We start from the raw sequence: 26,785 nt of genomic DNA, 5'->3' as shown, positions 1-26,785 counted from the left end.
TTTCCAATGCATATTTGAGAAGAAAGCCTAAACTATATTGAGGAGAAAAGTACATTTTCAGTCCTGTAACTTGCATCTTTTCAATTTTAGTCCTGTTATGAGTTAATTTACGTTTTTAGTCCTGTAATTTGTAATATTTTTCAATTTCAGTCATTTTTCCTCTAAAATTGAAATTTTTCAACAGAAAATGTCTAGTTGATGGTTGGAATATAAAAAATACATGAGTCATAAAAAAATCAAAATCCCCAAATTCAATTTACAACTCATCATTTTCCGTTGAAAAATTTCAATTTTAGAGGAAAAAGGATTGAAATTGAAAAATATTACAAGTTACAGGACTAAAAATGTAAATTGACTCATAACAGGACTAAAATTGAAAAAAGTGTAAGTTACAGGACTAAAAACATAATTTGCTCCTATATTGAGATACATGAAGTTGGGGCCTGACAAACTATTTGGGCAGGAGTGGTATATCCATTCTAATCTCTAGTGAGAAAATTGAAAAAAAAAATGTGGTTTATGCATAACTACGGTTATAGAAAATAAAACATAATCTAATATTATTTATTTCAATCTTTAAAATATTCATTTTGGGAAAAGAAAATAATTTTTTTTGGAATCACATAAATCTCACACTTTCAAAATACTCACATTCAAGGTTATATTTGTTTGGTTTTGTGTAAAAATTAAACAATAAATGTAGTGGAATAGGGAACCCATCAAAGATCCATGTGAGTTCTAATTATATCGTTGGTACAGGATTTTATCCCTTGATAAGTAAAATTGTTACGAATATGGAGAGTAAGGCCAATCTGAGCACAATTAATATGTTCGCGCCTCTAGCGATATTCATACGAGCACAATTACTACCCATCTCAGAAGTACAATTAGAGTCTCCCAAAATCATATGCCCATAGTACAAGTTACCATGAATATATATAAATTAAGATAAAATTTTAACTTTTAGGGTTATCTTATCAAATAAGACTTAGTGGGATAAGATATATTTGCCACCACTAAGTCTCATCTAATAAGACTTTTTGAAACATGGGCAAATCTTATCTAATAAGATTTTATAAAATATAGTCAACTCTTATTTGATAAGACTTTATCTAATAACGTTACTAAATCTTATCTACTAAAACATTATCTAATAACGTGAATTTTATTTGGTTTGGATTTATTTGAAAAATCTAAATAAATATTAGATTAACTATTAATCTAATAAGTATAAGATCCAATTATATTAATTTATTAATCCAATAAGATCTAATTAGATTAAAATAAGATTTTGATTGTATTCTCAACAATATCAAATGACATGTCAAACATGGTCCATTATCTAAGAATCACTTATTATTTGAATCAAATAAAATTAAATAATATAACCTTAGTACTTTTCCATGAATATGGAATGGAACCTCAGGGAACTTGAATGAAGTTTGACATATAGTAATGGTGTTTTAGATATTGATGTAGAACATATTAAATTTCCATCATACATATTTGACTATGTTTTCCGATAGAAACTTATGTCATATTGGAGTAAAAGACGATAATATCGTTCATCTCAAGCGGTTTACTATTGTCGATCCTCTGACAAGATACAAACAGGTAAATTAAGAGGGTATTTTTTCCTAGTACAATGGTTCTCTACACTAGGGACGTCCGACACCGACAAAATATTTTACACCCTTTAGAAATTAATCCCAAGATTAATTGAAGTAAACATTCATATAAATATTAACTGCAGAGGCTAGAAATTTCTATCATACCTATCTAGACATACATCATTGGATCAATATTCAGCCTTCTATCACTCAACATGCATTGTTGTTCTTGTGCATTGTGAAATTCTTTGATCATCACAGTTTCTATTTTCCTTGTTCATTGATTTATGCACTTCTTGACACTCACATAATTTTTTGACACATACATCGCAGTTCTTGAGGTTGGAGACACATCTAGGTGGTGATGACTTAGACAAGGCTGATCTTGAAATGCCTTTTTTTCTTGAATAACTCTACTCAAATGTTATGGTACTACTCGTTTTCTTGCTTTAGAATCTTGTGCCATCTCTGTGCTTATATGTATTTTGCTAATGAAAATAGTTGAATATATTATATTAGTAGCTATGATGTTTGTTTATTCCAATCAAGATTTAAGATTTTGGGTCAGCAGGAGGATCGTCGTCTGATGATGCCGACTTCAACAATAGCAAGTGAGGTTGGTTGGGTTGAATCACATGCATACTGTTTTGGGTTTTATTAGGACGTACAATTATTACTTGCAAAAACCATGACGCAGGTGAAATTTATGGCGGCCACAAAATTTGAGTCCTTGAAGATAAACAGAACACTAATGCCACAAGCAGCAATAGGTATGTGAGTTGTTTTACTTGCTTTCATAGGTAGGGATTGGATATTTTCATTAACAACACTTACAAAAGCAATCCAATAACACTAAAACTGCAGAGGGCGCTTAAGTCCAGGTACTTCCTCTTCAGTTTTGCAATCTGTATCCAAATTCACTATAAACATGAGAAAAACAATCAGCTGAAATACTATGTATTTTAAGGTTTCTTTTAGCTTTTGTTAAAAAGACTCTAGAGACAGCAAGGTGGGCTACATGAACCCCAACTATAATCAGCAATACGGGTGACCAAACGAAGCTAAGAACAGACCAACTCAAACAAACGCACTTTGCAAACTTAAAACACACTGCAGATGCATATTAATTTAGCTGCACACCGCTGCATCAATCTATCCATCTGCTGTGATCAAAAGATCTTATTATTCAAGCTTCCTGTTAAAGTAAATCAAGCCACTGGTATAAGTGACGGCTTGACTTCTTGATTAGATTGCTGTCCGCTGCCTGATTCATCTGTCGCTAAATCCTGTGCCCCGAAGCAGAAGTACTGGTTCATCAGTCGAATATTTACAAGACTACTTCTCGGAGTCACAGTATCCACCGGTGTACTCCAATCTATCACAGAACTTGAACAAGCTGCGTCATTTTCACTATCCAAACATACTCGTTTCTCTTTCTTCATCGTAGACGATGATATTGATGTCCGAGAAAATAAGCCTGGGGCAGTATGCGTGGAGGGAGCCAGATGCGGCATGGTTTGAAACACTCCTCGCATTAGAGTTGCTGAATGTTTCTTCTTAGTTGTGGAACTCAGGGTTGGAGCAGAACTTCGTACAGAAAGAGTTCGCTGCTTGTTGATAACTGGTGCGGCTGTGGAGAAGCGTTGTCGGAGGGGAGTTGGAGTATATTCTTTGTCAACCAATTTCTTGACAGATTCCCATGACTCATCATCCCCAAACTTATTGTGTACCTCAGGTGTCTTCCCTTTTCGATGAGGCCACCTGAATAAAATTTTGAGATGCCTCGCAGCGTTGCTAATGGGATTTTGTTTCTTCTTATCGGAAAACCCATGGTTTTCATCCGAGGCACTAATGTGAGTGACTTCGCTCTTACTGGCAGTCGAGCATGAGCTAGGCCTTCCACTAGCCTCAGAAACCTCAACCCCTGTATACAAGAATATCTCCGCATCTGAAATCCTGAAGGAAGTACCTGGACTTCTTCCAGTACCTTGCATTTTTAGGTGGAACGCAATGGCTGACCTTACCCTGTAGTCCTTCGAGTTCACAATTCCACCAGCAGAAATTAATTGTCTGATAAGTATCTCCGAAGATGATGATTGCGGGTGCTGTCTGAGTATGTCCAAGGGCATAATGCCATCATTATCTCGAATGTTAAGGTTGATAGATCGAACCTTCATCAGAAGTTCAACGAGATCAGTGTGCACATTGCTAATGACAGCCATATGAAGAACAGTCCTTCCATCATTGTTTCTCTCATTAATGATATTGTCAAGATTAACAATGGTCCCGGTAACCAACTGCCTCACGAGATCCATCTGCCTATCAAGTCGTTTGAAACCGGGAGTACAGAAACCCGCAACTGCCATATGAAGGAAAGTATCACCAGCATTATTTGTAAGAAGGGTGGACGAAGGAGAAGCCACAACTAAGGCCTCCACAACCGATAAGTATCCTCGAAATGCTGCCACATGCAATGCTGTGTTTCCTCGGGTATCTCTAGAGTCGATAATATCAAAACATACGAGCAGATCCTTGACTACCTGCATTATTGGATTTGTGTAAAGATAAGTGACATCTCTACTACACAGTAGTAGTTTAAGTAAGAATTTCTTGAGATCCAACAAATGTGGAACAGAGATGAGTAATGAATGCTTAATTGCGATAGTCCATGTTTAAATTGTTATGGTCTTGAGATGGAGATCTATCACAAGTGAATATGGTGAAATTGGCAAGTTTCATTCAAGCAAACTACACTGGAACAAGATCAAAGCCTATTTGTCAGAATGTATGTGGTATTGTTCAAGGTAGAAGCAATCTGACCTCAACCTGACCTCTTCCGGCAGCAGTGTGCAAGATGGTTGATCCCTGAGTATCTCTGTAAGCTAATACATCCGAGCAATCTGCAAGCAGTTCCTTGAAGAATTCCAAGTTTCCTCCTCTGGCGGCAGCATGCAGAGCCCTGTTCACCATCTCCCACCTAAAGCCGGAATCAAATCCTCCACCACCACTGCCGGCACCTCCAGCACCACCACTGGAAGATCTAGGTGACACTGCAAAATCAAACAACAGCCTACAAACCTCTGAATTCTTGCTCCTCGCTGCGGCATAAAAGATATCAGTTACACCGTACTCCCCTTCACCAAACACCACCAAGGGGTCCCTCTCAAGCAGCTCCCGCACAAAGCTCATGTCCCCGGCGGAGGCCGCCGTGTAGAGGAGCCACCCTCCGTACCCGGCCCGGATCAGCGAGTTCTTTCTGTTCTTCCCGTCGCACTCATGGAAGAGGTTTCGAGCTACAAAAGATCGGTTTTTGGCGACATTGACAAACCGGAAATCGTCGTCCCACACTGTCTCCAGCCGCCGGATGCGGCGAAGCGACGTGAGCTTGATCAGGAGATTGGCATCGAGATGCAGCAGCTGCCGGACGAGGTCGTAGTGGCCGTTGGCCGCCGCCCAGTCGATCGGAGAGGCATACCACCACTGGTCCCCGGTGCTCTCCCACCGAAGCGGGAAGTAGGGTTCCGGCATTTACCTGAAGCGAAGGAAAGGTGAATCTTCTCTACCACGAAGAGCCTCAGATGCATAAAAAAACCCTAGACTTCACAGAGTGGCACTCGCACTCAAAAGAGAAAGCAACAGGACACTACGCATTTCCAATCTGAGAGAACCCTAGCAATCTCCAAAAAACAGTAAAGCTCTAAATTTGGAGATTTACGCCAAGAACAACAACAACAAAAATGGAAACTTAGTCAATGTCTTACCGGTGAAGAGAAAAAAGTCTCGAGATTACAAGAGATGCCACCGGAAATCCTTCATCTTTCAGATTAAGAACTCAAGAACTGTCCGGGATATGATTATATAGGTGATAGGTCATTGTGGCGAAGAAAGCAGAGGCTGCTCTCCGCCATGGAAAGGTAAAAAGTGGGGAAGAGCTTTTGAGTGGGAAGAATGCAGATAATGATGGCAACCTTCTTCTCCTCTCTCCATGTACGTATTGATCAGAACCCGTGATTTATGCGACGGTGACTGGACGATCATCTTTTGATGTAATGATCAGACTCGAGTTGGCACAGTTGGTATACGAGTGGTTGTTCCGACGAGTGTTAGGTTTAATTTTTAACGAATGTAAATCGTATTGACTATCTGCCCACTGTACTAGTAATTAGTAAAAAAAATATGCGTTAGGATATTTAAATTGCCACCCAATATTTATTATTGGAATCTTAGTTAGGATGAATTTGTAAAAAAAAAAATTTCAAATAGGATACGTAATTAAGAGTATCTTTAATACAGGATATTTGGAGTGGATATTTCTCCAAATATCTTTCTATCTCAAATATCCTCTATTGTGGGGATATTTAAGGGGTGATTGAAAATCATGGGGTACTAATTAGTGACCGGTGATTTTCTTCTTGTGAGGCCCACCAAAATGGTGGGCTACCATTATTTTTTTTATTATTTTTTTAATTCAAATAAATTGATGGGAATCCATAAATATTTGATTGATGGAATATTTCATTGTGAGATTTGAGATATTTGAATAATAGAATATTTTAAAAATGATGTGGAAGTGGAGACCACAAATATTTGGAAGAAATATCCCTAACCATTGTGGATGCTTTAAAGGATGTTGGGCTCTTGGGTTGTCCGCTACGAGCGCTTCTCGATTTACCTTGGTGGCCGGTAGGAAACTTCCGTGGAACTGGACTAGTCACCCCAAGCTCGACATTACCCGGCCTGGTTAATCATTTTTTTATAAAAAAAATATGTCACCCTCGGGGCTATGGTGCAGTGGCAGGGCATCCAAGTTGTCACCCAGACACTCGCGGTTCGAGCCATAGCTATGATGAATTTGTAGGAATTTTTCCTTCAAATGGGGCACGCAATGAATTTTTCCTTCAAATGGGGCACCCAACTAAAGGATGTTGGACTCCTAGGTTGCCCGCTGCGAGCATTTCTTGATTACTCTGGTGGCCAATGGGAAACTTCTGTGGGGTCGGGCCAGCCACCCTAGACTCGACGTTACCCAGCCTGGTTAATCATTTTTTACACCCTGTTTGGAATCCTACGGAATTAAATTCCTATGGTAATTGGAATTCAATTCCATAGTTTGGAATGAATTTTTTAGATGGATTTGATATAGAATTCAATTCCAATTCCATTCAAAACGTAAACAGTAAATCAGATCTCAAATGGTCAGATTTGGATAGGGAATTTACAATGAACAACTAAAATTACTTAATTGCTCTTTTAACTTAAAACCCTTTTTTCCATCTGCCGACTCTCTTGTTTTCTCCTGCCTTTCTCCCGTGCGTCGTTTCTCCTTGCGCCGAAAACTTCTCCTTGCACCGTTTCTCCCGTGCGCCACCTTCTTCATACTGATGTCGGCCACCTTCTTTCCGTGCGCCACCTTCTTCCCGTTGCCACCGCTACATCATCAATCGGAGGTATGGATGTTGTTGATTTTGTGCTTCGTTGGTTTTGGCCCTTGTTTTGTTTTGTGCTTTATTGGTTTTGCCTTTGTTTGATTTTGTTCCGTGTCTTTGTGGCTTTGTTTGGTTTTGGTTTTGTGCCTAAACTATTCTGTATTGAAGATGGTACTTATCTTGTTATTTGTTTGTGTGGTACAAAATATAGAAGGTACAAACTATACTGCTTGTTTGTGTGGTACAACTTATCTTGTTATTTGTTTCTTTACAAACTATTGTCTACTACATGGAAGTTGGTACTTGTTCAAGCAAAGATGGGTAAATCTAGAGTTAGCATTCAATATGGCTATAAGTGAGCCAAGATTGGAAAATTGAAAAACACTTACATTGTACATAATATGAGGCAATTTGATAGAAATGCAATCTTAGCCATAGTTGCTTATGCTGGTTATTTAGTTTGCATGCAATATATGACTCGACATGTGTCTCGTATTGAAAGACCAACTACCCAATCACAATGATGTAATGGAAATCAAGTGCGCCAAGAATTGATGGCTCAATTAGAAGCCCATTATAACTCACGCTCTGTAATACGCATGAGTTATGATGCTTTCACTCGATTAGTTGCAATACTTCATGGAAGAGGACTTCTGAGGGATAATCAATACAATTTTGTTGAGGAACAAGTTGCTAAGTTTCTACATATTTTAAGTGGTCAAGGACGTGTTCGATCAGAAATTTTTCCTTTCGTCGATCTACTGAGACCATTAGGCGTCATTTCCACAAAGTTCTTAGAGCTTTAATAAAACTTCAAGATCAATTTTTAGTCCAACCAAATGGTTCTACTGTCTCACCACAAATACTCAACAGTAGAGGAAGATTCTATCCATACTTTAAGGTATTTTAAAATATAAATATTGTTTTGAATTTATTTTTGTAAAGTCACATGATAATGATTACTGATTTATGTTGAAACTTTTAGAATTGTATCGATGCAATAGATGGAACACATATCCGAGTGAAGGTTTCAAAAGAAGATGTGTCAAGGTATAGAGAAAGGAAAAGCTATCCTACAATGAATGTCTTGGCAGCTTGTACTTTTGACTTGAAATTCACGTATGTATTACCTGGGTGGGAGGGCTCCGCTTCATATTCAAGAATTTTAGATAATGCGTTAAGTAGAGAAGATAATCTAAATGCCCCTCAAGGTATTAGGTTTTTCCATAAATTTGTTTCATGTCTATTTAAAACTTTTCTGAATTTTTTTATATAAATATTTTAAATTCTATTTTTTAGGTAAGTTCTACTTGGTTGATGCTAGATATATGTTGAGGTCAACATTTCTCACTCCATATCGAAGCATTCGATATCATTTGAAAGAATATTCTCAACATCCGCCTGAAAACCCAAAAGAATTATTCAACTTAAGACATTCCTCATTACGCAATGCAATTGAAAGAGCTTTTGGTGTTTTGAAGAATAGGTTTCCAATATTAGCAGAAATGTCTAGATATGATGTAGAGACAGTGAGTGAAATTGTTTTAGCATGTTGCATCTTGCACAACTTCTTAGTAGATTTTGATCTAGATGAAGAAATTATTGCACAAGTTGATAGGGATCTCATGAATAATGAGCCTGATCATGGACTTGCTAATGGAGCAATTGCTAGAGGAGAAGATGGACGAAGGGGGGAAATCTTAAGAGACTCTATTGCCGCACAAATGTGGAATGATTATATAACTAGACATTGATTTTTTTTTTTTGTGTATTATTGTTGCTCTCATGAACTAGAGTTGATGTATGGTTTGATTTATTAGTTTTTATTGGATGTGACATTATAATGGATGATTAACTTTCATGTTTTATAATTTATTATTGTGTTATTTTAATTTTAGTACATTATAGGTGGTGATATGGATGCTGAAAAAGTTTTTGAAGTGGAAGGAGGAAATGATTGTAATGCATACTTTAAGTGGACCACAGAAATAGATGGTGTGATGCTTGAAGTTCTTAGGAAGCAAAAGAGTAAGGGTCAAAAGGAAGATAGAGCTTTTTCTGCTAAAGCATATAGGAAGGTGGTAGAGGAAATTAATGATAAATTTTCTTTGAACATCAACAAAACCAAAGTGATGAATCATCTCAAAACTCTTAAAGAACAAATGGTGCTAGCAAAAGAAATTGAGTTTAAAAGTGGAATAGGATGAAATGATTCTTCTAAAACATTTGAGGCTCCTCTAGAGGTGTGGAAATCTCTGATAAAGGTATGAGTATTATATTTCATTTCCTATAATATAGTTGGTAGCATCTTCCTCGCACATGTTTGTTTACGAACTTTCTTATTGTGATTTCCTTTTGTTACTAGGCCAATCCAAAGTACAAAAATATCAAAGGAAAATCCCTTCACCACTTGGAGATTCTCAGAGAGATATATGAGAAAGATGTAGCAACTGGAGCTCAAGTTGAGAGTGCTAGAGAAAAAGTACAAAGATGGGAAAGGGAGGAGGCTGATATTAGTATTGATAAAATTGATGAGAAGCAAGCAAACAATCAGGTTTATTTGGATAATTTTTCTACCTTTGATTTTGAAAGTATGCCATCAACACCGGGATCACAATTTGGAACATCAAATCCTTTTGTACCTAATGCTACAGTTGCGAAAGGTAAAAAAAGAAAAGCACGAATGACAAATGAGTACTCATCCCAATTAAATGAGGTGTCTTCGGCAATGAAAGATATTGCACAAGCTATTTTAAATACAAACACTCAAGTTTGGAAGCCTGCAGAAATATATGAAGCAGTAGTTAAATTGGGTTTGGAGGTTGACAAACTTTTTGAAGCTGTTGAATTACTAAATGAGCATCCTAATCTTATTGGAGTTTTTTTTAGTTTCTCAGAAGAGCTACGCTTGCAATGGTTAGGTTTGCTACGGTATGTTTGTGTAGGAAAATACTCAGGTTGCTACTTTCTTTTGTATTTGCTTCTTGATTATGAGCTGCAATATGTGATTATTTGACTATATGTTTTCTCGGATTATTTGACTATTTGATTATCATGAGTTGCAAACCTATTATATCAAACGGATATTTTCCTCTATAATTTCTTGTCCATTAGAAATAGTTTTTGATGCAACATCAACCAAGTCCTGCTGTTGCTGATCAAATGCCTGCAAATCTCTGACATTGAAAATTCTAGGGATTCAAGTGAGGATGGAAGGATGCTAACAGCTTTATTACTATGATCAAAAACTGAGGAAGATGATGTCGCAGGCTTCCTTGTCTTTTAAAAAATCTTGTGGCTCAACCTTAGCAGAAAGGAATTTCGGACAATCATCAATATCTAGATGTTTAAGAGATTTTATAATATATAAGCTTCCAGGTGAAATTAAGTCTTGACAATTATAGATATCCAAGCTTCCAAGTGTAGTGAGATGTTCCAGAATGGAAGTTGCCTCGTAAACATTTTAATGACAATTTAGTGAGCGAAGTAAGACTTCGTAGATAACTTGTCAAATCTTTGTGTTTGTTAAGAATTTCAAGTTTTGAGTTTTTTCAGTGTTGTCTTAACTGTACGATCCCTTCTTCCTATTCTCTAATACTTAACTTGATTATTAAATGGTTAATTATGAGGATAAAATGGTAAATGTATAAGAATGAAATTCAATTCACATATATTCCAAATTAAGGAATTCAATTCAATTCTATTATTCACTAATCCATTCCAAACATAGGAATTGAATTCAATTCCTAATAGAATTCAATTCAATTCCTTCACTTAAGTTGTTTCTAAACAGGGTGTTAGTAAAAAAATATGTCAAAGGTTGCTGAACATATGGGTTGACCGTCGTGTGCGCTTCCTGATTTATCCTGATAGTCGGTGGAAAACTTTCGTGAAACTAAATCGGTCATCCAGCGATAGTCAATAAGACTGACTAAAATTATAATTATTTTTTTGAAAAAAACAATATGTCTTTGAAGGAATTTTCCATTTCAATTCATTCCTCTACATGTATCCATCAATGCGCTTGGATTCTCAATAGGTGGATATGCTCGTTTTAGGGCATCGAGATGGTGCAACACCAATTCAAGAGAATGACAACTGATATAATTCATGTCTTTGTCATTTTTCTAAATATAGACGGTATGCGAAGAACAAATTGACTAGTCCTACTATCAAAAGAATCCATTTATTCGAATAAAGTATTTAGAGGAAAGGTTTAGTTCGATTTGAGAATAAACATGTAGTAATTGAGATTTGAATCATGGTTAAGAGCATACAAAAGGAGGAATCAAATGCACATGCTCCTAAAGTGAACACCAAAAAGTGACTTTCACGTGCCATGATATTTGGAGCAATAACTAAGTTCCTTATGAAATTAGTTTAGTACTCCAACTTACGCCATCAAAGTAAGAGAAATCTACATTTGTATTTGTTGTTCAAATTGAAGTTGCTCTAGTAAAGTTAGTCGGAATAGAGAAAAATCACCTATAAGATCACTATTAATAAGATTTTCGCTTGAATCTATTGTCTTATATACAATTTATAAATTTGAGAGTAAAAGTATAATTTCTATTACAACAATGGCTTCCAAACGCACCTTAAATGTTGTTTGGTTCAACTTAGGTAATGCAACAAAAACTTGTTTGTTTGAAGGTTTTAATGAATACCTTAGTTTAATATTTTACCGTATTACCCTCAGTTACAAAATCAACTATACATATTATTATTATTATTATTTATGTTTTTTTTACTTTTCTTTTTCTTGTATATATTTTTTTACTTTTTTATATATTTTTTTAATGTTTTTATATATTTTTATATTATTCATATTTATATTTTTTTTACATATTTTAAATTTAAATTTTAATTTATTTATTTTAATTTTTAATTTTTTATTGTTAAAATTTTTAAATTTTTATAATTTTTTTATTTTTAAAATTTTTTAAAATTTTTTATTTTTAAAATTTATATATATTTTTTAAAAAATTATTTTTTAAAATTATTTATTTTTAAAAATTTTTAAATATTTTTTTTACATTTTTTTATATTTTTTTACATTTTTTCTCTTTTTTCCATGTTTTTTCTTATCGGAGGGTATTTTTGGTATAAAAAATTTGTTAACCCCGGAATCAAGAAAACCCCGGAATTTTTATTCCCCATAACCTTGGTTATGTGATTACCTGATAATCACATAACCAAAGTTATATATGATAACTTGAACTAAACACACCCCTATAGTTAACCCTTAACACATTGTCGTATTGAAACTAGGTCGTTTCGGGTAGGATATGTGCTAAATGCACTTCCACCTTTTTCACCAGTCGTCTGGGTCATGCCCCCAACCACATCCCCACCGAGTCAGATGAGTACTGCTACATTTGGGCTGCTCGAGCAACAAGGTCTGTCCCAGTTTGGCTCAATAGTCAATTTTCTTTTAGAGAATGAACATAGCTTTCCATTTAGCTCTAGAGAAAATGATGTCGGTATGAGGTGCACTTTGCAAGAATAGAAGGTGAGCTAATTCATGGTCCTGATCCAAACTTTAAATTGGGAGCACATGGCATGGCCTGCCACAACTCAATGAGTAATCTTTTTCTTTTGGATGCCAAGACCCCTTTATCATCTTCTTCTTATCTTTGTCTCCCAACTTTTTAGCTCTGATAGATGGCTGAGATGCAAAAACTGAATAGTAGATCACTAATAAACTCCTACCTATCGTCCGGGAGAATAGACAAAAGATCGAAACGACAAAAATGGGGGACAAGAGAAAGAGATAAAGAGGAAAGGAGATGTTTGGAGTATCTATCAAACCACAAAATGGAAAGAGGAGATATCACTCACCAGAGAGCATGATGTTTCACCAGATGCCACGAGTGACGATTGAACCAGTCAGATGTCGCATTGTAGCTTATCTCGATTATAATTATTTGTTGTCGGCTTGATTGGGTCGATTTGATTAGGCTTAAAGCGTGTTGAGGTCCGACACTAACTGACCCATTTTACTAACTAAAGGTTTAGCATAGAGTTGCATCAGATTGTTTAACAGACTCTGCATAGCAATAGTGTTTTGGGCCTGTAGAGTCTCAATGTTAACGAATCTAAATCGAACATGGCAACTGGATTACAGCCGATACAGACTAGTATCTTCTCCTGTCACAACCTAAACATGAAAAATTTTAGATAGCTTTATCATTCAACAATTACTTAGCTAATGGCCATTGTTCGCACTATATGGAGATGGCAAAGCAAACTAGAAAGGCTTTAACTAAGCACAAAAAGGGTAAACCGGTAATCAACAATTATTACCAGAAACAACAATGATTCTCATATGATATCATATGTACAAGTTATAATGATTCTTTAGGCATTCCCCTAATTTCTCAGGGTGTTGACAGTGCACAACCGCCTTCAGGTTTGGTTGGAAACAGAACATGGTTGATTGGTCATTGTCTAATATGATTAGAGGCAAATAAATCACATGTAAGTTTGATTCTTCATTCATGTAACGAACTGGACGGATAAGTACAGAATTATCTGAGGACCACATTCACAGCTTAAGCCATTTAGGCTTGGTTGGTTTCTTTGCAGGTGGCCTAGAATCAAGAACAGGAGATGGAATCTGCACTACTTTTGGCTCTTCAGGATGGACAGGATCTGCTTGTTCAGTAGTCAGATCCAAACCATTCAATGAAATGATGTCATCACGAAGATATGGTCCTTTTGAATTATCAGAGTCCAAATCTGTAAACAAAATGCAAGGTATCATTTTCTAAAAATACAATTGTCTGGGTGCATAATTGGTGCATTAGTGCCCACAAGTTCTATATTATTTAAGCAAATAAATTTAGAAGACAACAAAAATGACTACTAGATATATTGATCTTTGATATAACTAAAATAATGTTATTCAAAAAAATTGAATCAAAATAATGTCCTTTTTATGCATGCATGAATATTTTAGTAAAGAAGTGGATTTTTTTTAAAACATTTCCAATGGCTAACTTCATTATCATATTCTTCTTCAAATTAGGAAAATGTGAGGTTTGGATTGGAAACGAGGTAATGGAACTACTAAGAAAAAATAAAACATCCATTATATCTCAAGAACAACAGATTTGAATATCGGCAATGTACACAATATTCTAGAGTTATCAAAAACGACTACACTATATTTTGGATTGCAGCAAGATTTCAGTTTCTCAATCAATGGAAATTTGGTGAGTTTCCCTAGCTAAACCTGGCAAAATGCTACACAATCAAAAAGAAAGGCAGGTAAAGATAATTTCCACCATTCCTAACTGGATTAAATACAAATTTTATTAGGCACCACATGAATCAAACATATTGTCTAAACAGAATGCAGCCTTAGCACAAGTACCACCACTGCATACAATACAACCATATGAACAATGAGACTTAATTGACCAATAAAAAGCAAGCAACAAGACCATATCATATTTCGAGTATGAAATGATTAGATAAATAGACCCATGTGTTCATCCTTTTGGTGGATTGGTTGGAAGGATGGATAACTTAGTAAGGATAAACCAAGAAAAAAGATTTTGATCTAATTCTTGTATTTGGTCTACCAAAATCAGGCTGACTGAGGAAACAACAGATGAATAATAACTTCTTGTGACCTTTTTATTTTATCTCATAACCCTGTTACTTCTCATGATCTTTCACATATCCAGCACAGCTTATTTTATCTCGTAACCCTCTCATTTCTCATGAGCTTTTTCACATATCCAGCACAGCTACACTTCTTTCCTCAGAAAACTCCCAACATTATATTTCCTATGCAGAAAGCTAGAGTTTTTGCCTCGTATAGGATCTCTTCCCTCTTATCAAATTTCTATCCTCTCTCTAATGGTCCAATTCTTCCACAATTTTCTGCTGTTGTTTTCTTATTAAAAAAAACTATTAATAGGGTATACTGTGCTATTATTATCCTCTTGTCTAAATTATATGGTGATCCGGCGGTAAGAATGGGGGACCCACTTCCTGAAGGGTCCCAGCTTGAGGACAGATGGAGGGCTGACTAAGCGGTTAATGGCCGCGCCGAGCAGTTGAGTAGGTCCGAGCGGAGCCAAAGATAACCCAGCCATGGGCTTGGGTTTCCGACGCCAAGGCGGGAAGACTGAATGGCCGAGCGGGTGTCCGCCCGGCTGGGACCGAAGGGCCGAGCGGGTGGTTCGCTCGGCCAGGATAAGGGCGAGGATACAAAGATTAGCCGAGCGGCCTATTCGTTCGGCTCAGGATATGGGATGTCAGCAAAGGCATGTCTGATGATTATGCCGTACACAAGAGTGCACGATGGAGGATCTCGTCGTCACATCATGGAGAGGTTGATACAGTAGCGGTATGGCCTTATGGATGCCCTTCTGACAAACCCATACCTAAGCATGGTCGAAAGCAGGTGATTGCTTTGATTGGCGCGCCCAGGCTCCTTCGAGAGGTCTATATAAGGCCTCCATTTCTTCATCGGAGGTACGCGGGTCTTAATCTCTGAAGCCACCTCTTTGTTATTCCTCGCCTGACTTGAGCGTCGCCGGGACACCCCTCCTGGCTCGGTTTGTTGCAGGTTCGCCGGAGCACTCGAGGGTCCAGCAGGGAGCGCCACGTCCCCAGCGTCCGTTGACTTCTGATTCGGACAGGATCAATTTGGCGCCGTCTGTGGGAACGCACCTGCATCCGAGCAGAGGCAATGGACGAGGTTGGAAGACTACACACCGTGATGCTCTCCCAGGAGAGGCCCGACGCTCTAATTGAGGCAAGAGCAGCAGAAACAGAAGGCTCAAGCTGAGCGGATAGCACAGCTGAGCGGACCGACCGGAGCAACAGGCGAAATGGGGGCAAAGTGGGGGTCCGACCGGAATTCAAGTGGGAGCAACGCCTACCCCGATATCGGTCCGACGAGGAAGCCTTGATGAGTTTCGACATGTATATATATTCTTCTCACTCCACGGGTATTCGGGAGTCAAGAAATTGGGTCAGATCCCCTGCTGGTCGGCAGGTCAGTTCTTCAATTATTTCTGTTGCTCATAAATTTGTAGTTTCTTGAGTAAAAACTCCCGCGCCGCTCGGCCGGGAGTAAATAAACCGAGCCCCGAGCTCGATGGGAAGACCCCGTGCCGCTCGGCCGGGAGTGTATTAGCCGAGCCAAAGGCTCGATGGGAAGCCCGAGCTGCTCAGCCGGAGGTATAGTATCTGAAGGCCCCGTGCCGCTCGGACGGAGGTAAATTATCCGAGCCAAAATGCTCAATGCTGAAGACCCCGTGCCGTTCGGCCGGGCGTACGATACCCAAGCATTGACACAAAAATCGAAGGCCACGTGCGGGAAGCAAAGTGGTGTAATATGGCGCTAATTCTTTGTATATTTTCGGTTAGCCTATAGCCTCATAACGTCGGAAGCAAAAGTGATAAAAAAGAGGGCAAAAAGCTTCGCCGAACGGAAGAATCAAAATTAGCCTGAAAGGTCGTCTAGCCCAGACGTTAAACCGTAGAGCCGCGCCGATCGGCTATAAATATCCGCGCCGACGGGCTCCGTCGTTAAAGATCGAGAGCCGCGCCGATCGGCTATAAACATCCGCGCCGACGAGCTCCGTCGTTAAAGATCGAGAGCCGCGCCGATCGGCTATAAATATCCGCGCCGACGAGCTCCGTCGTTAAAGATCGAGAGCCGCGCCGACCGGCTATAAATATCCGCGCCGACGAGCTCCGTCGTTAAAGATCGAGAGCCGCGCCGATCGGCTATAAATATCCGCGCCGACGAGCTCCGTCGTTAAAGATCGAGAGCCGCGCCGACGAGCTCCGTCGTTAAAGATCGAGAGCCGCGCCGACCGGCTATAAATATCCGCGCCGACGAGCTCCGTCGTTAAAGATCGAGAGCCGCGCCGATCGGCTATAAATATCCGCGCCGACGAGCTCCGTCGTTAAAGATCGAGAGCCGCGCCGATCGGCTATAAATATCCGCGCCGACGAGCTCCGTCGTTAAAGATCGAGAGCCGCGCCGATCGGCTATAGATCGACTATAAATATCCGCGCCGACGAGCTCCGTCGTTAAAGATCGAGAGCCGCGCCGATCGGCTATAAATATCCGCGCCGACGAGCTCCGTCGTTAAAGATCGAGAGTCGCGCCGATCGGCTATAAATATCCGCGCCGACGAGCTCCGTCGTTAAAGATCGAGAGCCGCGCCGATCGGCTATAAATATCCGCGCCGACGAGCTCCGTCGTTAAAGATCGAGAGTCACGCCGATCGGCTATAAATATCCGCGCCGACGAGCTCGAGAGCGAAGGCCCCCGACTGTGAACTTACTGGACGGAACTAAGGACGCCAAATAACGAGCGTTCGCAAGTACTAAATTGATTAAGTCCGATCGGCCATCGGTTTGCCAATACTTCGCATTCACTGAATACAAATAGTGCAGCTAATCGCTAAACGATTTCGAGGAAAACAAGCCAATTGATTAACCTGATCGGTCGTCCAGTGGGAAACACGTGGAGCTTAACTGATTCTACGAATAAGCACCAAACAGACTAAAAAATGGCAATGAAGGGCAAACAAAAATACAGGCAAAGGAACACAATTTGGCCGATCGGCACATGCAAAAATTTACATCAGCAGAGCGGATGAAATACAAGAAGTACTTAGAAGAACTCGCCTCACTCCGGGTCCTCAAAATTAAAAAAGGCGTCCGGGATATCATCTATCATGGCCGCCAGGTCGGAGGCAGGAATGTGCATTCCCGCAGGAAGGTGGCCACCCTTCTTCAAGTACGCCATGGTGACCTTGACCGCCTCGGCGAAAGTCGAGGAGACGTTGCCACCGAATTTTGTGCCGAACCGCTCCGAGCAGAGGTATTCTTGGCGCGCTGCTGCTAGGCGACTCGGCTCTCCCTCCTTATATTTTCTGAGAGCCGCCCGGGAGGCAATAAGTGAATCTTGGAGAACTTTCTGGTCGACCTCCGCTTTAGTACGTTCAGCCGAGCGCCCCTCCCGTTCAGCAGTTAGTTGGGCTTCCAGTTTCTTAGATTGCTGATCTAGGGCTCGGACTTCAACTTTCATCTTGTCCAGATCAGCAATCGCCCGCCTCTTCCGGCTACTGGCGCGCTTCACGTCTCCGTCGCGCTTCTTCACCAAGTCTTCGAGTCGAGCCACCTCTGTAGCCAGGTCGGCGGACTTCTTCTGTTCGGCCTCGAGGGCTTGTTTCTCCCGCTCGGCTGATGGACCCCCCGAGACTTGGAGTTTTTCAATGAGATCCTCCAGCTCAGCTAGCCGATGGCTAGTGGCGATTTGCTCGGCCCAATGCTGTAAGGAAAATAATAAAATCAGGAACTGAACAGTAGCAGGGCACAAGAAGAAAAATGAACCTACCTGAGTGGCCTGCTGCATGTTGTTATCGCCTAGCTGCTTAGGCGTCATGAGGGCCACAAAGCTTGGCGAGCAGACCCGTCAAGGTTATTTCATGAACGGGGCTTGATGGCCGATCGGCGGACAATAAATATTCCTCCGAGGGGAATCGAAGGGTAGTCTTGATGGTAGGGTGGCCGGCCGGCACTTCCTCAGACGCAGTCGCCGGGCCCGAGGACTCCCCTATGGTTGAAGTTTCGCCCAACCGTCGTAAGCGACGACGAGTCCGTGGAGGAGAGCCAGAGGGACCCTACCATCAAGACTACCCTTCGATTCCCCTCGAAGGAATATTTATTGTCCGCCGATCGGCCATCAAGCCCCGTTCATGAAATAACCTTGACGGGTCCGCTCGCCAAGCTTTTCGAGGACGCCCAGATTCGGTGGGCGAGGCCACTGGGTCCCGATCTGCGATGGCGTGCGATCTGACGAAGCGACCCCGATCGGCGCCTGTGGATCGCCCTCTTGGGTCGGCGGAAGGCTGGAGCCTCTTTGACGTTTCCGCCGAACTTCCAGTGGTGAATCCCCGGCCCGGGGGACTCCCATCTCGGCTGGAGCGGAGGAAACAGGATCCGCCTCAACCTCCGTTGAAGCGGACGGGGCAACCTCTGTTTCAGGGGCGGACTGCGCCCCCCCCTCTCCTGCATCTGCCGGGCGGCTGGGGATGAGACCCCGCTCGGCGAGTTCTTTTAGTAGCCCAATTTCCACGGCCTTGAATGATCGTAGCCTTGAGCGCACGACTTCACCGCAGTGGAAAAATTAAAATCGCTTAGATAAAAAGGCGAAGGAGTAAAGAGTCCTTACTCACGCGGTAGGGAGATTCGCCCGAACGGAGATAATCCAAAATGTACAACACCCCTCGAGAAGCAACCGATCTTTTATCACTGACCGGACAACCAATTTGCCGCATGAAGGTAGGCTGGATTGCTTCTGAACTTGCTGGGTCTGCCATTTGGTTCGGAATCGGCCGCTCGGGAAGTCGATATAGAAGAAGAACTCCTTCCAGTGCTTGTTGGAGGTCGGCATATTATCAAAAAATTTCAAGCCTATTCTACTTTGGAAAATAAAAGTGCCCAACTCGGATTGTTTGGGGTGGAATATCTTGGGGTCGAGTGGGATACTGTGCAGCCTAAAGAGGACGACCACCCCGCTCAGCAGCCTAAAGGAATTCGGCACAAGTTGGCCGAGCGGGATGCGGAAATAATTACAAACCTCCAAAATAAAGGGATGGGTAGGAAATCTAAGGCCGCCCTGGAATTGGTCTAGAAAAAACAAACGGCCGGTCGGTCGGGTCGGCTATAACTATTTCATGATCATCAGGGATCCCGTACGTCCGAACAAGGCGCCGAGCGCCCTCTTCATCAAATCGACTCTCTATGGTCAGATACCAAGGGCCATGAACATCAACAGTGGGTACGGAAGTGCTTGCCATGACTAAAGTACCAAGAAAAAGAAAGAAGGAAGCCGAAAGAAACTCGGAAACGGAGGGCAGATAAAGGTTCGCAAGCAAGGGAACGAAAGAAGTCCCACGCGAAAGGGAAAGGCCGAACGAAAGGAAGGGAGAAGCTTACTGAGGGAAGATGAGCGGAGAAGATCACCAGAAAGCAGAAAACCACCAAGAGGCAAGAACTAGGACAGCCGGAATGAGGCAGCCTCGGGCACCTTCGACGGAAGACGCGGAATGAAATAGAGAATGCAGCGTAAAGGCGAAGACGAAGGCTTTATGCGAACGAGGCTGGTCGGCCTCGTCCGTCGGATGCAGGTCACGAGAGGCGAGGTCATCATCTAACCGTCCATTTCAAAGTAATCGGCGTCCCATCGTACGGATCATCACCGCCACGCAAGAAGAGCCACGTGGCGCTCTGTCACCAGGCGCAATTAATGCGCCCATACCTCGCATGCTTCGACTTAATGAAGAGGATTTGCGTGATTTTCGAAAAGATTTAGACAAGCAAACATCCACGTTGAGCGACAAGACAACCAAAACGAAGAGCCGAGCGGCTGAATTTGGCATAAGGGCCGAACGGCTCAAGGGATATTATAAGCGACGGTAAGGCGACGACCGCCCGCTCGGACACATAGTCCAGTCAGTCGGACTCACTGCCTCCTTCGACTAGACTTAAAGGGAAGGCAAGTGATCCGGCGGTAAGAATGGGGGACCCACTTCCTGAAGGGTCCCAGCTTGAGGACAGATGGAGGGCTGACTAAGCGGTTAATGGCCGCGCCGAGCAGTTGAGTAGGTCCGAGCGGAGCCAAAGATAGCCCAGCCATGGGCTTGGGTTTCCGACGCCAAGGCGGGAAGACTGAATGGCCGAGCGGGTGTCCGCCCGGCTGGGACCGAAGGGCCAAGCGGGTGGTTCGCTCGGCCAGGATAAGGGCGAGGATACAAAGATTAGCCGAGCGGCCTATTCGTTCGGCTCAGGATATGGGATGTCAGCAAAGGCATGTCTGATGATTATGCCGTACACAAGAGTGCACGATGGAGGATCTCGCCGTCACATCATGGAGAGGTTGATACAGTAGCGGTATGGCCTTATGGATGCTCTTCTGACAAACCCATACCTGAGCATGGTCGAAAGCAGGTGATTGCTTTGATTGGCGCGCCCAGGCTCCTTCGAGAGGTCTATATAAGGCCTCCATTTCTTCATCGGAGGTACGCGGGTCTTAATCTCTGAAGCCACCTCTTTGTTATTCCTCGCCTGACTTGAGCGTCGGAGGGCCGTCGCCGGGACACCCCTCCCGGCTCGGTTTGTTGCAGGTTCGCCGGAGCACTCGAGGGTCCAGCAGGGAGCGCCACGTCCCCAGCGTCCGTTGACTTCTGATTCGGACAGGATCATATGGTTCTTTCAATTTTTGGTGTCACCTTAGTGGCTTATTCTTAAGGCACATTCTTGATTCTTCCAAATCTATATAATAAAAATGTCATTTTCTTGTTCTATGCCAGAAAGATGATGAGTGCGAGTGGTTATAGGAATGCGGGAAGCAGAGGTCAACAACACTGTTATTGATTTGTTGATCATGTTTCTAAAATATTTTCTAAAGGATATTGCTGACTTGTTGCTTTTTTCTCAACTTGAGTTATGATGTTCATGCTATGTTGTATGAATGGATTATTATATTGAAGTTTGTTTTGTGCCAGTTAGCATAGGCAAAATTTCTCATTCCGGCACCGATCGATACACGGAACAACCTCAAGATAGCAAAACACCCAACAACACCTTGTGATGATGGCAGCAACTTTCCAAGAGTCCTGAGACAGAAGCAATTTTGCTCATGGTTGGCCAAGGTTCTGCATCACGACAAGGGCTTTCCACATAACTTCCAAAATCAGTGACAGCTTAGCTTGAGATGAAGGGCATTTTTGTTTGAGATCGGCAAAGATATCACAAGCTCTTGAGACTTTCACACAACAACCAGCAATAGCTACAACTTCTTGTGGTCCATGAAAGCTTCTTGGACAAGCTTTGAAGTCTCGCCACATACCAAGGATTAAGATTTCTCCTCCACACAACTTTCTCATGGCCTTCAGTGGAACTTCTGGGAGCTCGCAACATGCATGCGATCCAATACCTCTAACCTTCTTGGCATCACCCTTCTCCAATGCAAAGGTCACCACCCTCTTTGACGTTATTGTCACCCAAGGCAACCCTCTGGGCCCTCTTTGTGATATATTCGTGGGTTTCCCTCTACTCCTTTCCTCATCTCCTCTTCTGGTGTAAACATTTAGGAAGCTTCTAGTGCTAACACTTGGCACGAGTAGCACATCTCAAGTTGGCTGTATAGTCTGAAACCTTGACTAAAACCACAGTTTGAGATTTTAAACCTTGTTGGTATTGATGTCATCCATGCCTAATTTGACATTTGAACCTTTTTATAAGAAAACGATAGTTGTGAAGACTTATATTGCATAGTCAGAGCATAGAGAAGAGAGAGTCAGAAGTATGAAGAGAAGAATATTATTCTTATTTTTTCAATTTTGCTTATACATCCTTAAACAACAGACAACACTTACAAAGAAACCTACGCCTATCCGTACTTAGCACCTTGAATTGTACATACTGAAACAACTACCACTTATTAGCCTTCTAGTGAACAAAATATTGGTCAGTAAACTTTAGCTTCTATGCAAAAAAGGCAGCTTATATAAGAGCCATATATTTTCTTGTCTTTTGTTGTTCATCATAAGTATCTATCAATTAGCTAATTCGCTTAAGTAACAAAGACAAACCTTTTGGAAGATCATAAGAAAAATAGACAATAGCTCCTGGAGCGAAGCCAGCCGTGTAGAAATCCTTTGATGTATCTTTAACATGTTCCTTTGGAGGAGTGGTATCTGAAGCAAAATAATCATTAAGATTCTTTCCTCTTCTATGGACAAATATTAAATCATTTGTGCAAAAAATCATAATCCAAGATGGCATTCACTCAAAAACTGTTTTCGTTGAACATTTCAATTTAATAAATTAAATTAGAAATCAAATTACAAAGTACAGACAACTATGAAACAATAATGGCATGCAGGAGAATCACATGCTTGTCCAAAGAGGAAGCAAAAGAGATGTTTGGACAAGATTCCCTCAATTGTGTTAAAGTGATCTTAGTGAGACTAAAATCTCATTCTCATCCAATCGACAAAGCCTAATAATTGTTTTATGTAAAAAGGACTAAATTCTAAATGGAATGAAGGCTAGGGGGGAATGAACAATTGCCCTACTAACAAACCTAGGGAGAAATTTGAGGATGAGTGATGTTCATGACTCAAGAAAAGCCAAATGGCATGTTCTGGCTTGCAAAAGCCAAAACCTTTTAGGTCTGTGTGTTCAACAACCTTCAGAAAACAGGCATGTTCAGTTTTGTACATATGTCCAGTCGATATCTCATCTAAAAATAAATATGATGAAACTTTGTTGTGTCAGAATATTAAGCAATTTGATCTAACAATAATAACATGATGTGCATGAGGAAACACTTAATCTTTTCATGTAGCACTGCAATTGTTCAGTTATATAGCTAATTAGAATAATCTTTACTTTTAAAATTTTCAAATGCATATCAGAACATGAGGTTTTGAATGTTCAAATCCTGTCAGTTGCAATATAGCATATACTTTCCTAGTCAATTTGAGTTAGCCAACATGTTAGGCTAGGATCAAATCCGATCTGCACTCTCAAACATGAGGTGTTAAAAGTACAAATATACCAATTAATCTCTTCCCTAAGCATCTCAAGCTTTTGTTATAAGTGGTTAGCTAGCTAATTTTAACTCTCCAACCATAATAGGAATGGCCAATGAATCAGGGTCTACAAGATATTATTTGTAGCCTATGTACAATCATCTACAATGTGTGCATGCCTAGCTGGTCAAGTGGAAAATACTCTGTTTTTTATCAGAAAAAATCTCTCTCAAAATCAATCATATGGAATAACTAAATTTGGATGGATCACAGTGAATAACATGACACAAAGGAATTGCTAAGACATCTATCACTCATATTTTATACAACACCTTATTTATGCTTCAAAAAGATCACTTACATATATAGAATGGTAGATCAGGATGAGCAACTGCTTTCTTCAAGAGATCCATCAAGCTCTGGAGAGTCTCCGTTGGTTGGAACTTTGCCTCAAGAATATAGTTATCTGGGAAATGAACCCTGATAACAGCCTAGGAGAAAAATTCAAAGATATTCTTAATTATATATAGTCATTCTTAAATTTAATTTGCATCTCTTCCATATTTTAGTATTATGTTAGGCACTAGATAGTAGGCAATCCGCCTTGAGCCTATGATTTATATACATAATATAATTAATGAGATAATTTTCAATTACTTATTAACAAATACACATCAACAACCTGAAGGCATTTTTTGAATAATATAAACATATAAATAATACAATATTTGTTATTGTTTATCCATTGACATTTACAAGAAGATCAGCAAGCACACTTTTATTTACTTGACGAATAAGTATATTTAGGCATTGCTAAAAACTACTTTTAACTTCCTTCTTCAACAACTTTCTTTCTGATATATTTAAGTTCATCTTGGTTGAGACAAGTTATTTAGAAGTGAATTTCAGCAAGATATTATATAAAAGACCAAGGACAGCAGAAAAAAAGGTTGATTTCTCTCTAAGAAGATAAGTGAAATAGTATGGTACATGATAGCCATAATTACTAGGTAATAGGAAATATCAATAAAAAAACAAAATTAAAGAACCTTAAAAGAAGAGTAAATACAGTTAGCCCTCGTACCTTGGTTATTTTTGCTTTAAGGGCTGCTGCATCTGCCTCTCTCATTTTGCGGGTCTTAAGAATTTGTGATTGTGCTGTTAAATTAGCAGAGGAATATTTATTAAAAGAAGATAACACAAAAACTATCAACTGAGTAAAAATACGAGGTTGGAAACAAAAGAATTTTCTACAGCTTGTTAACTTGATCCTGTCCCACTATTCTGTCCTATGATTTAAACTAAGAATTTAAACTGTGTTAAGTTCCAAATGGGTCAAACTAAGAATTTTCTACAGAGGAAAAATGGATAGCATATAATGGTTCCATGAAAACTAAGAATTTAAACTATGTTAAGTTCCAAATGCATATTACATGAACAACAATGAACACTACCTCCAATTCTATCGGACATGATCCGGTAATAATCATCGGGTGTAAATTCATAAAATTCATCAGGTTCCTCTGCACATAGATTGATTACCAGTTAAAATGCGATGTGAAAAATTGCAATCCGCTTGGTCAAAGATTATAATTAATGAAAGAGACTATAAAACATTAACAGAGATTTTCAGATTGTTAAGGAAGAATCTTTAATGGGCTCTTGTTGCATTCATGTACGTAAAGAAACCCATGGTAACAAACTAATGCACGATAGACCTGTAGATGAAGGGGAAACTTCGTCAGGTTTTGCTGAACTGGCAGCGTTTGTAAAAACACGAATTGCATGACCAAGCTCCTTCTCCACAGCTAAAAGCTTAGCCTGAAAATATTTTATATAAATTATGCAATAGATTCAAAGTAAAGTTAATCGACATCAAATGCAGTAGCAATTAGCCACACAGACACATCAAGGAGACTCGTCCAATAAGCATCAAGATGTTTTCATTACAAAGAACACTGAAAGGCAGTTTCCTCCTCCCAGACAAAGCTATTAGAGGATTTATCCGTTTACGGCGTCAATTTGCCTAAATAAACACCATCCAGCAAAACGAAGGAAAAGCAAAAAGAAAGAAAGAAATCAACCCTAGAAATGAGACTTGAAATCACACAAGGAAAGAGCGGCGATAAGAGATCCAGAGAGAGGAGGAGAAGACGACCTTGGCCTGCTCTGCATCCATCGAGATCGGTGCTCCTAACTGAGATGCGACCCAGTTGACGGCAAAGGGTGGGTGGGTCAGGAACCTCGCGATCAAGGGCGAACGGTGTAGTTGAAGCCCGCGGTCGTACGGCGAAGGATAAAGGGGGCTTTGCGAGTGACAGCAGAGGGCGGAGGAGTGGTCTTCCGATTAACAACTGGGAGCTGAGGGGAACTCACGGTCGAGGACGAAGTGCAGCTCCTGATTTACGACGGAGGGCTAAGTCATTATTTTGGGCAAAAATAAAAAAGCCCCTCTATTTACGACGGACGAAGTGCAGCTCCTTTTTCCTTTGTTATAAATAGCCCCTGTATTTGTGAATTTATCACCTGCGAAATCAACTGAATATTCAGATTCTCTTATCCGCCATTGATCTTTTTCTAGTCCTTTCTATAATCTTCTGAGCTAGGCGACCAGAGGTCCCTGGTAATAGATCCGTTCGGCATCATATAGTCTGTCAGCCACCGGTTGTCACCTAGATCCTCTGGATCACTTTTTACAATTCAAAGAATGATCTTTAGATATGTGTTGATGAAGATAAATGATCTTCATCTATTTTATAAGTAGGGATTATATATTTCACCAATAAATACTTAGGAATCATCCCCTATATCACAAAAAATGGTCCAGAGGATCTACCCTCTCTAATCTTACTCAATATGAAATTATAATTTAAATGAGAAAATGAATCCAAGAAAAATTACAGTCAATTTTAACAAAATTCTGATCATGATATGATATACAAATTACGAAAGGGACTACATATTACGGATCAAAGAATTTGGTCTTATAAAAATATATTATAATAGTTACGAATAAAATAAATCTATAGTGTAGTAGTTATAAAAATCATAACTATTATAAATATTATTTAACATAGAATTTGGTCTTATAAAAATATATTATAATAGTTACGAATAAAATAAATCTATAGTGTAGTAGTTATAAAAATCATAACTATTATAAATA

General features: G+C 40.1%; 2 protein-coding genes across 4 annotated transcripts; both read right to left on the bottom strand.

Annotated features, from left to right (window-relative positions):
- Positions 1-2,539: 2,539 nt before the first annotated feature.
- Positions 2,540-5,604, bottom strand: LOC122006884 (ankyrin repeat, PH and SEC7 domain containing protein secG-like). Of its 3 annotated transcripts, none has more exons than XM_042562560.1 (3): positions 5,372-5,604; positions 4,431-5,287; positions 2,540-4,150 (listed from the first exon to the last, which is right to left on the bottom strand). In XM_042562560.1, exons 2-3 carry the CDS (start codon positions 5,136-5,138, stop codon positions 2,819-2,821), a joined length of 2,040 nt encoding a protein of 679 aa, XP_042418494.1. In that variant the 5' UTR covers positions 5,139-5,287; positions 5,372-5,604; the 3' UTR covers positions 2,540-2,818. The 3 variants fall into 3 exon arrangements, with proteins under 3 accessions (XP_042418494.1, XP_042418496.1, XP_042418495.1); XM_042562562.1 differs by having other exon boundaries at positions 4,431-5,279; XM_042562561.1 differs by having other exon boundaries at positions 4,431-5,142; positions 5,372-5,603.
- A 7,713-nt stretch (positions 5,605-13,317) lies between these two features.
- On the bottom strand, positions 13,318-26,093 carry LOC122006882 (plant UBX domain-containing protein 1-like). Its single transcript, XM_042562559.1, has 7 exons — positions 25,778-26,093; positions 25,338-25,440; positions 25,074-25,142; positions 24,704-24,777; positions 23,981-24,110; positions 22,675-22,779; positions 13,318-13,777 (listed from the first exon to the last, which is right to left on the bottom strand). Exons 1-7 carry the CDS (start codon positions 25,796-25,798, stop codon positions 13,584-13,586), a joined length of 696 nt encoding a protein of 231 aa, XP_042418493.1. The 5' UTR covers positions 25,799-26,093; the 3' UTR covers positions 13,318-13,583.
- Positions 26,094-26,785: the final 692 nt, after the last annotated feature.

Source organism: Zingiber officinale, chromosome 7B (genome assembly GCF_018446385.1).
Source record: "Zingiber officinale cultivar Zhangliang chromosome 7B, Zo_v1.1, whole genome shotgun sequence".
In the NCBI taxonomy this organism is placed as follows: domain Eukaryota; kingdom Viridiplantae; phylum Streptophyta; class Magnoliopsida; order Zingiberales; family Zingiberaceae; genus Zingiber; species Zingiber officinale.
The sequence above is the reverse complement of the archived record's forward strand: the minus strand, read 5'-3'. Positions and strand labels throughout refer to the sequence as shown.